This window comes from Monodelphis domestica, chromosome 7 (genome assembly GCF_027887165.1).
Source record: "Monodelphis domestica isolate mMonDom1 chromosome 7, mMonDom1.pri, whole genome shotgun sequence".
NCBI classification, from domain to species: domain Eukaryota; kingdom Metazoa; phylum Chordata; class Mammalia; order Didelphimorphia; family Didelphidae; genus Monodelphis; species Monodelphis domestica.
Window position 1 is genome coordinate 237,476,712 of NC_077233.1, and position 13,057 is coordinate 237,489,768.

A 13,057-nucleotide genomic window follows, 5' to 3' on the forward strand; every position below is an offset into this window, starting at 1 on the left:
TAACCCAGGACTTTTTCACATTTAATCCAAAGATTATGAGTGATTGGCTCAATAGAGATGTGCTCTCACCTGGTAAATGTATCAGGTCACAGAAGCTTTCAGTTCCTTTAAGTAGAGTACAGGTGATCTGATTGATTGACTCAGTTGAACCTATCCTCTTTACCTGTATTTAAGTATGTTTTAGGTGATTTTAACTCTAAATCTCTGATCCTATGAAAGAGAGAGAAGGAAGGGAGGGAGGAGGAAAGATCCCTGAAAGACTTTAATTCAAGGACTAGATTCTACTTCTAAGTCTCTGAAGATGGCTGGTCTCTGTATTCCTAAAGAATTCTATATAACCACTGAATGAATCTGCCCATAAGGAATGATGTTTTCTGGGCTGAAAGTCTATTTACCCACTCTGATTTGATATATTGTTTAAGTGATAACAACAGAAAAAATATTGTTTATTGTTTTTTGCTACTTTTCCTCCCAAAAAAATTACTCTCAGTCAGAGGTGTCAAACATAGTTAGTGGCCTAATGCAACCCACAACACTCCCAAACTGTGTCCCAAACCAGATCAAAATGGAGTTCCTATTTGACTTTAATGTGTTGATATGTTCATAAAAAAAGAAATTTGTAAACGTGTAGTTTCCAAGACAATTCACAGTCTGCAGGGATCCATCTGTACAGTTTAGTGCCACTACCATCCCCTTTTAATTTGAGTCTGACACCACCAAAGGGAAAGCCTTAACCATTCAGCAACCAATCTGGGGGAAATTAATATTAAATTTCACAAATTTAATTAAGTAGTACTTTTCTCATAGCATCATTCAAGAGTTATATTTTATGATTCAAAAGATCTCACCCTTTTTTGGAGACAGAAAAATTATGGCAACCCAAGGTATAGGAACAGAAGGAAAGACTAACTCTAAGAACATAGATTTAAAGCCAGAAAGGATTTCAGAACAATCTAGTCCAACATTGAGGTTCAGAAAAGAAATTTCCCTAAGGTTTCTTAAGTAATTAGTGTTAGTCATGATTCTGTCATAGGGGCAGCTAGGTGGCTCAGTGGATAGAGTACTGGTTCTGAAATCAGGGAGACCTGAGTTCAAATCCAACCTCAGATGCTGCCTTGCTATGTAACCATGGGCAAGACACTTAACCTCTGATTGCCTAACAAAAGGATTCATAGGAGAAGAAAGTGGCAAACCACTCTAGTTTCCTTGCCAAGAAAATTCTATGGATAGCTATAGTCCATGGGATCACAAAGAGTCAGACACAACTAAACAACAAGAACAGGATTTGGACACAGGTCCTCTGACTCCTGATCCAGCACCTTTTCCACTGGACCACACACAGAATCTCCAAGACAACACAATTCTTTCAGAGCCTACTCAACACATCAAGCTGATGAATAGGCTAGTTATCAGATGAACCTGGTTACACTGGACCATCTATAATATATGTGCCTAGTGCACAGTAGACATTTAATGGCTTTCTGTTGATTGATCGAATGGAAACTATGCTAGGCACAGAAGGTCCTTGAGTAGGAATAAAACTGTAGATGTTCAGAGATAGAAGAAACTGTGGATCATCTAATTCAACCCCTTAGTTTGAAAAATGAATCCTAAAGAGTGTAAAGAGCTTGCCTACACCCATAAATCTTCATGATAGAAAATGAACTCTAACCCCAGATCTTTGGGTTCCAGATCCAGAGATTTTTTCATTACATCACAGCAAATACTTTGAGGCAGGGAAAGAGTCCATATATATGTTGTTATGGTAGCTAGGTGACCTGAAGCCAGGAATATTCATCTACCTGAGTTCTGTAAAAGTTAAAATTAAATCTCAATACTAAAGATATTATATTTTAAGAGATTTATTAATAATCATTAAAAATCAAGGAATAAAGAAGATTCAAAATAAAGACCTGGTGCCCATAGCTGATCAGCCAGTTCAAAGACCCACCTTACCCCACCAAGTTCAGGTCTGGAAGTGAAGAAGAGGTGGGACTTTCCATGTCCCCGCCTAATATCCCCTATCTACAGGAAGTACGTAAGGACAGGAAGTCAGTGGGCTCCTGGAAAATGTAGTTCTTTTTTAGGATAACAGATTTTCAATTATACAGTTCAAATCTGGCCTCAGACACTTACTAGCTGTGTGATTCTGGGCAAGTCACTTAATCCTGTTTGCCTCAGTTTCCTCATCTATAAAATGAGATGGAGAAGGAAATGGCAAACCACTCAAGTATCTTTCCAAGAAACCCCCAAAGGGGATCATGAAGAGTTGGACAGGACTGAACAATGAAACAACAATGTTATATATTCAATTCAGCAGAATTTCATTATTTTATACCTCCAAGAATGTGCTGGTATATGTTTAATAACCAGCTCTCCATCTTAAAACATGTATACACAATACACTTGTAAGTTTAATCTACATTATTAACATTTTCTCCATCACTTTCTTAAGCCTAGACAAAAGGTGTCAAACATGCTGCCTGCAATAATCTCCAAAGCAACTGAACCATTTCAGACTGTAATTGGGAAATGTTTTTAAAAAATAAAGATACAATAAAACATGGATAATTGTTATGTGTCATTTTCTTAGTCAATATGCAGCCTGTAGGAATCTTGATGAAAAGTTTAGTGGTCCCTGTTTTAATATGAGTTTGATATTACTGGTATAACTAATCAACAAATAATAAATCACACCCTGATTTGCATCTTTGGCCAATTTCCAAGGTATAAATGCTCACAATGAAAATTTAACAATCAGCTCTTGAGAGCCCAAACAAGCTGGGTCTAACATATTAAATAATAGAATGTAAGCTCTTTGAGGGCAAAGAATATTCATTCTTATCTTTGTATTATATCCTAGTTCAGGATTTGGCACACAGTAAATGTACAATAAATGTTTGATGAATTAAATTAAGTATAATTCAAAATATATACTTACCCTCCAAAAAGGATCAGCTTGACATCAATGTATGCAAAGCTCATGGTGAGAATGAGCAAGCAGCAACATATAACAAATAAGGAATTTCAAAGAGGAGCTGGAGTTAATGATATCCTCAAGGATATGCATGCATTAAAATGAGTAGAATAACAGAAGGCCAAGGTGGCCCACTCAGATCCTCATGATGCCAGGAAAAATATCTGAATGGTCTTCAATAAGTTGAGTGGAGAATCTATGGTGAATTTATAGGAGCACATGGCCCACAGACACTCAGATGGACAGGCAAAAATGGGTTCTCATTGGAATCATTGGAAGGACCATATAGATAGATTCATCTGAGTACCCAAGTCAAATAATTGTGTTGTTTTTGTTGCTTTAGTTGTGTTCAACTTATTGTGACCCCCACTTGGAGATTTCTTGGCAAAGAAGCTTGTCATTTCCTTCTCTAGCTTATTTTACACACAAGGAAATCAGGGTAAACAGGGTTAAGTGACTTGACCAAGGTCACACAGCTATGAAGTGTCTGATGTCTAATTTGAACTCAAGTCCTCCTGACTTCTAAGGCCATGGCTCTATCTACTATACCACCCAACCCCCTTATCAACAAATTACTATATAACAAAATCAGGGTTTTTTTGCTTAGTTTTATTATATTTGCCATAAAGGGTTTTGCATGGATTTGAGAAGAATATATAGTTCTAAAAGAACACATAAAGAGAAAAATATGTATTTGTCCCTTTTACATGCCAGTTTAATTAGAATGTAGCTGTAATTTGTGGGCTGCATGGGAGACCCTGACTATGGCTAAGAAAGAAGACGATAGCTTACTTACATACAAAGAACTGTAAAAGAAATTAACATTTTCTATGTGTGTGAGAGAGAGAGGGGGTACAGTCAAGACCAGTCCATCTAATTCAATATAATTTAGAAAGAGCACCCATCTATATTAGTTAACCAATAAATAATTTGATGAAAACATTGAATATCTGTTATATCAACCCAGAGCGGCAGTTGAGTTTGTAATTGAAGACAGACAAAGGTGGCATCCTGGTAGTTGGGATTTTTTTTTTAGTTAACTGAGCAGCAGGGCTCAATTCTTGTCTGGAAAAGTCCATCCCACCCCATACTTCTTGTTGTTCAGTTGTTTTTCAGTCAAGCACAACTCTTCATGATGCCTTTTGGGGTTTTCTTGGCAAAGATACTAGGGTGGTTTGCCATTTCCTTCTCCAGCTCATTTTACAGATGAGGAAACTGAGGCAAACAGAGTGAAGTGAATTGCCCAAAGCCACACACCAGTGTCTGAGGTCAGATTTGAACTTACAAAGATGAACTGTGCCATCTAGCTGCCACACACACACACACACACACACACACACACACACACAATCTCACTAATTCAGATCAGAACCTCGCTGATAACTTTTAGTCTTTAAGAGTTATCTTGTCCAGGCTTAGAAAGGGAATATTTATGAGAAGTAGAATTTAAACTCAGATCCTTTTGACTCCAAAGCAAAAGAATCCATTAAGTCCAGCTTCTTTCTTTGAGTCATGATGGTTAATATTGTTCAGTCATGTCTAACTCTTCATGACTTCATTTGGGTTTTTCTTGGCAAAGATACTTGAGGGGTTTGTGATTTCCTTCTCCAGCTCATTTTATAGATCAGAAACGGAGGCAAAAAGAGTGAAGTGACTTGCCCAGGGGCACACAGCTAGTAAGTGTTTGAGACAATTTTGAACTCAGAAAAATGAATCTTCCTGACTTCAGGACCAGCACTGGGCTACATAGCTGCCTGGGATCTCACAACTAGGAAGGATATGAGGCAGATTGGAGCTCACTCTGTCCCATTTCCAGCCTTAACAAAACAAAAGCACATTATCTCAATCAATCAATCAGCCAACAAACATTTATTAAGTACCTACTATGTGCTAGTAAGTTTTACGCTAAGTAAGTTTTCTAAGAAAACCCCAAATGGGATCAGGGAGAGCTGAACACCAGGGAACAATAATAGTCTGTTGCATGGCTAATGAGCTCCCAAAAGTCATGTGCTGAATCTCAGCTCCATCTTCATTTCTCATCCTTTCGTGGCTCCCCTCCTGCATCCCATGGCGGTCTCCTGCCCAGTGTGCTCTGCTGTGGAATTGTCTGGTGAGCCAAGAAGCCCTGGCCCATTCCCAGACACCACGCTATGGGGGAAGCTCCCCTGTATTAGCCCCCTTTCCCAGAAGGGAGGAGTCTGGATCTTGTCTGGATCCACCAGACAAGACTCTGCCATCACCTACCAGCTGTTTGGATGCTGACCGTAACAGGCACAGACAGCTTTGGAAAGGTCATCCAGATGGTCACAGTATAGTTGGTGCCCTGAGACAGATGCAGGCAGACCTCAGGCTCCTGGCTGCTCGTGGTAAGGTTCAACAAGTCCTCATGGACCAATTCTGTCTCGCCTTCTTCTTGTCCTTGAATGTGTATCTGCAGTGGGAGAACAGGCAAGCAGGTGGAGAGTTGAATGGAAGACGACCTCGGCAGTCCTCTTCCTCTGACTCTCGCTGTTTTCTGAACTCTGACTCCCATTTGCTCCACCACCCCCCAAACTGCATTTGACACCTAACTCCTGAGCTCAAGAAAATACGTCATGAATGAATTAGTCACCAGCTGAAAATAAGATCCCATACCATGACTGGTAAAATACTCCATTTCCATTCATTTGCTTTTTTTTTTAAACCCTTCCTTTCTGGCTTAGAGTCAAGACTGTGAGGCAACGGGGGTTAAGTGATTCACCCACAATCACACAGCTGGGAAGTGTCTGAGGCTAAATTTGAACCCAAAACCTCCTATCTCTGGGCTTGGCTCTCCATCCACTGAGCCACCCAGCTGTCCCCCATTAACTTGATATTAATGACAAATCACCCATTATTATAAGGCTAATTAATAAGGCCATTTCTGTGTAGCTAACTCTCTTTCAACAAAAGATGATTCCTAGCAAAAGACCTTTGCTATTATTCTGCAACCCATCACCAGCAAGTAAAAAGCAGGCTGTTCTCCCTTCCAGCTCTCATTTGGATGATGGAGCATTTGATCTCGGGAGTAATTATTAATGACAACACCAAAATGCAAGTAAATAAATCTCTTCTTCAGACTGAGTATGTGCTTGAAGCAAAGATGGAGAACAAATAGGATACTGATTGCATTTTCGCTGCTGCTCATTCTTTCAAGTTTGCTATACAGTCATGGCAGGTTACCCAGGCCTATCATCTCTGCAGCTGGAGAAGACTAAGGCTCTTTCATCACTCGAGCTTCAATGGGCCTAAGGCCAACCAAATGCCTGCAAGACGTCCAGCACAGATAGGGTGAGCGCCCTGGGAGCACGGAGCCACCAAACTGCCAAAGGAGGGGGGATGACAGCAGGATTTTGGAAATTGAGCTTCTGGACTGATTCATAGGCCATGAGAGACTGCTTTATTTCCAGCCCAGCCAAGATAGGGGGACCCAGCCATAAATAAATGAAACACTAGCTAAGTACACAAATAAATATTTTCAATATTTTAATAATATTAACAGTGGTACATTTAATATTTAACTTTAATCATGTTGAAATAAATTAATATTTGGAATGCAAACTAGCCCATGAATTCCCTATTTTGATAATTCACTTTTTAATTTTGTAAACCCTCACCTTCAATCTTAGAAATACTGTGTATTGGTTCCAAAGCAGAAGACTAGTAAGGACAAGGTAATAGGCATTAAGTGACTTGCCCTGGGATACATAGCTAGGAAGTGTCTGAGATCAAATTTGAACCTAGGACCATCCATCTGCAAGCCTGGCTCTCTACCGACTGAGCCACCAAGCTGCCCCATGATTCACTTAAAAAAAAAAAAAACCTTACCTTCTGTCTAAGAATCAATAATGTCTATTGATTCTAAGGCAGAAGACTAACAAGGGCTAGGCAATGGGGGTTAAGTGACTTGCTAGGAAATGTCTACATGATTCACTTTTAATGGGAGTCCTTTCCTGAATCCCTCAATTATTAGAATTGAATTCTATAAAGACCAAATCTCCAGTGGGATTTAGTTCTTCATCTATAGTCTTCAATGGACCCTTCCTTCTCTTCCTTCATCTTTCTATTCTCTATATCATAGGTTCATAGAGTTGGAGCTGTAATCACCATCAAAGACATCAAGGTCTATGTAGAGGTGGGCAGTTAAGTAGTCCAGTACTGGGTGTGGGGTTGGGAAAATTCTTCTTTCTCAGTTCAAAACCAGCCTCCTGGGCAAATCAACTTAACCATGGATGCCTCAGTTTCCTCATCTGTAAAATGAGCTGGAGAAAAAAAATAGCAAACCCCTCCAGTATCTTTGCCAAGAAAACCAGGAGTCATGAAGAGTCGAACATAACTGGCATACCCAAATGACAACATGGGGGGCGGCAGAAAAGGGGGGTTCATTTGAGGAGATCATCCCAATGGCCTCCACCCCACTAAAGTAACTGACAAGCCGCTGAGCTGGGTGAGTACACCTCTCTAGTGGATCAAGAGCTCATTGACTTTAGACTAAATGTGGGAAAAGCCCATGACCAGAGCAGGTAACCTTGAAAGCCCTGCCCGTTCCTTTTTATTGTGTGCTACTTTTCTGTGTGCATGTCATTCCTCTTCAGTAGGACAGATGCCCAAGGAGGGGATGCATCGCTTTGGTTTTGCATCAGCAGGGCCTAAGCTACAGCGGCCATTGAATGAATCCTTATTCAATTAATAGAAAGATAGTCAAGAGCTATGATTTCATCAGCGACTTCTCTGCCACTTGGAGCCTCAGAGAGTTGCCCAGAACACAGAAGGATTAACATGACCTGACACCCTGCCTCAATGATTAGACTAAAATGCATAGAAATGGCACTGGGACTGGACAGCAAGTGGATTAGGATGCTCCCAAAGGAACAGGGTCTTAATAAATACGCTCCTAATCATTGTTACACTTAATTAAGCCTGTAATTAAATTCTGGTTCCAATGTGCCCTCTTTTCTACAAGGAAGAAAAATGGATTGTTTTCCTTACCAGATAGACCATCTTCGAGGCCACCCTTCCTGGGCTTGTTCTCCACTTCAAACAGGTATCATTAAACACAGACACATTGGAAATCGATGGCTTTGTTTCTGGATTTAAAAAAATATTAAATAATATACAACAATCATCCGTGTGGCCTCGGGGAAAAAACCTAATAGAGAGCCATGAAAGAATGACCTAGAAGTTGCATCAACAAAGTCACTAATGTTTATTGTCAATGATTTGCTATCTATCAACTCCAGATTAGCCTAACAATCCCTCGAATGCTCATCTATAATCCATGAAAGTTGGGTGGGCAGCCTAAATATGGGCTAAGATGGAAAGGAATGGAGGAATTCCAGCCTGTGATTAATCGGGCACCCACTGGGGGCCACTGTCGTTCCAATTACCCTTAGGTCGGGTCCCACAATGAATCAGCAATCCTGTGGAGTGTCCCCTCTTTTTCTGGACTCTCACTAATCCCGTGAAGGAGCACCATGGTTTTGAGGTGAATTCCTGGCGGGGTACGGGGGGGGGGGGACTCAGAAAAGGCAAAGACAGACAGATGGAGCCTCCACCACTGCTCTCCCCAGAGATCCAGCTGCCCCAGGTTAGAAAAGCAGAGCCTAGGAACAAATGCCAAACTTTGTACCATATTCCTCCACCCTGCTGGTTGGACAGGCTTGAGGGGTTTATTCCAGCTCGCTGGTTTCTCCGGATTTTCTTGTTTGTTTTCAATAAAGCCCGTGACCAACAACAGTATACCGCTTCCAAAACCGCCCCCTGGGTCTGCACCCAGGCCTCTCTGAAAACTACTCTGGGCTCCGGATGGCTTGACTAAAGTGGTATCGATAAGACATTGGCTAGTTAAAAGAGGTGACTCATCATTTCTTTAAAAAGAAGTGAAAAATGCAGTTTGTCATCCTGGAAGAAGTCCTCATTCTGTCAAAGAACAATATTCCTGGGGGGGGGGGGGAGTAGCATGATTTTCTCCATTGTGAAGGAAGAGAACGCTTGCCATGGATAGAGTGCCAGGCTTGAAGTCAAGAAGACATTCTTCCGGAGTTCAAATCCAGCCACTAGCTGTGTGACCCTGTTTGCCTCAGTTTCCTCAACTGTAAAATGATCTTGAGAAGGAAATCACGAACCACACTAATATCTTTGCCAAGAAAACCCCAAACGGAGTATTAAAGAAAGAACTGGACATGACTAAAATGATGAAGAAGAAACTAATCTCTAAGCCAGAGATTCTTTTCTTTTCTTTTCAAAGAAGGAATTTGCATGCCATCCTTGCACAGGAGCCTTCTCAGTACCATTCCAATTTTAGTGCATGTACTGCTGAAGCAAGCATTAAGGCTCTTCATCTGGAGTATGTGAACTTCTGAAAAATTTTTTGATGACTGCATTCCAATATAATTGGTTTCTTTTGTAGTCCTATCATTTTAGTTTATGCATTGAAAAATGTGTTTTTCAGAATAGGCTTTGCCAGATTGGGTAAAGGGTCCACATGACACCCAAAAAGGTTGGTAACTCCTAAGATAAGGTTGAAAATAAATATCTGCATTCTCTTGGTCCCTTATTATTACTTCAGGCAAACCCCTTTTCAAGACTTGTTCCCAAGGGACCTACTCTGAGACACCCCCGGTGCCCTTGTGGAAACCTCAGGTATCTTGTGGCTCAGTACCACACAGCCATTTAATCTTAAATCCATTCATCCATCTCAGAGCTGAGAGGCCACTAAGCAAGGGCCACTTTGAGTCCTGTGTCCAGAGAGCCAGTGAACTGAACTGAGCATAGCACTTACTATTTCTCTAAGACACACATCGCCTCTGAGGCTGGCTTCTCCATTCCCCAGTGAGACTTAGTCTACATCTCTTTGCTCCCCCAAACTGCACACTGTATTATATTTGCCAATTTCCACTTATTTTTCCACCCTGTGTTCCCCTGGAGAATATATAAACTCCCTCCCTGACAGCGTGCACTCTGGCATTTTTACCTTTGTACCCCTAGCACCCCACACAATCCCTTGTGGATCAGGGGCCTTAATTAAAGGAGGCAGAGAGGTGGCTCAGGGGACAGCTCACTCTAAATGAAGTCAGGAAGGCCTGAGTTCAAATGCTGTCTTAGATACCTAGTTATCCTGGGACTCTGGGTACCAAACTTCTTTGTTTCTGTTTTCCTCATCTGTAAAATTAATATTCTATAATAACAGCATTTATTGTTGGAAGGATCAAAGGAGATAACTGATAAGCATGTATATATCAGATGATATATACATGTTAGCTATTATTCTTATAAATATTTATTGAATTGCCTGCTCAATTACCTCTAAGGTCCCTTTCAAATTCTGACATCTGATGAATGTATAACAGGTGTCCAGAAGTAGCAGTTTATGTCTCTGGGGCTCTGGGGGCCTCTGATCATTCACACATGACTCTGTTGCCTCACTGACCATTCCAGAGAACAAAAACATTCCAACCTAAACCACTTCCCTTTTGATGAACCATTGAAAAGAAAGGCCCCCAGCATGTTGATTTACACAAGGAGGACAAGAATCCTTTGCTAGGAGGCCCCTCCTCTCTTAAGTAAAGAAGCCAAAGAAAGAAGAAAAACAAATATAAAAGATGTTCTCTCTCATTCTCCCTCACTCTGTTTCTCCCTTTCTGTCTCTGTCTCTCCCTCTCCTCTCTCCCCCTCCTACTACTCTATCCCCCACTCACCCCCTCTCTCTATCTCCCTGTCTCCATCTCTCCCTCCCTCTCCTTCTTCCCTCTTCCCCCTCTCTATCTCTCTCTCCCCCCTCTCTCTTGCTCTCCCTCTTTCCCTCTCCCTCTCTCTCTCTCTGTCTCTGTCTCTCACTCTCCTCTCTCCCCCTCTATCTCTCCACCTCTCTCCCTCTCCCTCTTTCCCTCTCCCTCTCTCTCTGTTTCTCTTTCCCTCCTACTACTCTATCCCCTACTTACCCCCTCTTTCTATCTCCCTGTCTCCATCTCTCCCTCCCTCTCTCCCTCTTCCCTCTTTCCCTCTTCCTCTTCCTCTTTCTCTCTGTCTGTCTCTCCCTCTCCCTCTCTCTCTCTGTCTCTCTCTCCCTCTTCTTCTCTCTCTCCCTCCTACTACTCTATCCCCCACTCATCCCCTCTCTCTATCTCATTATCTCCATCTCTCCCTCTCTCTCCCCTTCTATATCTCCCCCTCCTTGCCTCTCCCTCTTCCCCTCTCCCTCTCTCTCTCTCCCTCTCCTTCTCTCTCTACCTGCTACTACCCTATCCCCCACTCACCCCCTCTATCTCCCTGTCTCCATCTCTCCCTCCCTCTCCCTCCCCCTCTATCTCTCCCCCTCTTCCCGCCCACCCCTCTCCCCATCCATCCCTCCCCCATCCTCCACCCCTTACTTTTCCACTAATGACAGCTGCAGATGTACAAATACCACCTGCTCCCAGCTTGCGCTGCAAGCTCTGTGGAAGATGAACCAGAATGCTCGGAAAGGTTAGCACTGAGCATGTCAAAGACTCTTCTGGCTTACTCTCAGTCTCACGGGGAAAGCCAGAGTTGTTTTCTTAGGCCTCTTAGTGCCACCTGAAGCACACTTGCCTCTCTGTGCCTTCCAAGGGTAGCCGTAATCTGAAAAGGTGCTCAGGTGAGGCGAGACCCCATTGAGCAGAAAATCCTGTTGGCTTAGCCAGGCATTGTTCTGTGCCTAATCTGACTAAAAGACACCCTTCCCCCGTGAAGACTTTGTGCTTGTTTGCTGGCCTGTGGTCTGTATACCCGCTTCAAGCTCGTCGCTAAGGGTCCTAGAATGACCTGCTTTTTTTTTTTCTGATACCTTCCTATTGACTGCTGTTTATTCTCAGCCTCTCCTGTTTGTATCTTGTGTGACAAATGAGGTCTCTCTTTGCCCAGGACCCCCACCCCCAAGCACTAATCTCAGAGGAATTTGGTAGTCACTCCCCTTAAACATCAGAATCTGGCAGGTTTTACGTGTGGCTAAATAAAGAACAAAAGAACTGATTTTTTGGAACAATCGTTTTTATCATTCAATCACGTTCAATTTTTTTGCCAAAGAATCATTGGGGAATTTCTTATTCTTATTTGAGAATTTCTTGACAAAAACGCTGGAGTGATTTGTCATTTTCTTCTCCAACTCATTTGACAAATAAGGAAACCAAGGCAATCAGGGTTAAGTGACTTGCCCAGAGTCACATAGTTAATAAGTGTCTAAGATCAGATTTGAACTCAGGAAGAGGAGTCTTCCTGACAGCCAGGCCTGGTGCTCTATCCCTTGTGCCATCTAGCTGCCCTAAACAAGTATAGCAGACTTTATATGTCTAAATAAAAGGCTTCCTTTAAAAAGAGCCTCTGTGATGAAACCACATTTATTCCAGGGGTGAAGTCTTCTAGGTGGCAACTGAATAGAACACGAGGACTGGAATCAGGAAGACTCATCTTCCTGAGTTTAAATCCAGCCTCCGACGCTTCCTACCTATGTGGTCTTAACTTGTAGTCACTTAACCTGTTTGCCTCCCTTTCCATCTGTAAGATGGGAATAACAGCACCAACCTCCAAGATTTATTGTGGTGATCAAATGAGCCAATATTTGTAAAGCACTTAGCACAATACCTGGTATAAAGTAACCACTACATAAATGTTAGTTACTATCAAAAATGGGGATAACACTAGCCCTTACCCCTCAGGGTTATTGGAAGGTTCAAATAAGATAGCATTTGTGAAGCACTTAGCACATGGCCTGATGCATAGTAGACACTAATATAAAATCTATTAGCTAATTCTTCTTTAGATTTATCTGCAGAGGCCCATACTTTTACTTAATTTCAGGAGTGAGAAAATCTCCATCTTTTTTAGGATAGACATAATTTTTGGAAATCATTTAAGATCATCTTGCAGCAGGTCACCAAGATGCTCAAACTAAGGAATACTATCTTCAGCAGTGGTGTGTGCTGTTAAATATTTAACACCCAGCTTGCCAAGAAAAAAAAAAGTACACATGACACACTTTTAAGTTTAATCTGCATTGTTAACATTTTTCCATTACTTTCTTAAGTCTGGACAATCAACAAAAAAATA

General features: G+C 41.8%; 1 protein-coding gene across 3 annotated transcripts in view; it reads right to left on the reverse strand.

The window, feature by feature from the left end:
• The window catches only part of SUSD1 (sushi domain containing 1), a 376,643-nt gene that overhangs the window by 218,913 nt on the left and 144,673 nt on the right, over positions 1-13,057 (reverse strand). For all 3 annotated transcript variants that reach the window (XM_007498165.3, XM_007498164.3, XM_016423857.2), the window contains 2 exons: positions 7,985-8,082; positions 5,222-5,408 (listed from right to left, as the gene is read on the reverse strand). In XM_007498165.3, the coding sequence (XP_007498227.2) occupies positions 5,222-5,408; positions 7,985-8,082 (285 nt within the window). The remainder of the gene's footprint in view (positions 1-5,221; positions 5,409-7,984; positions 8,083-13,057) is intronic.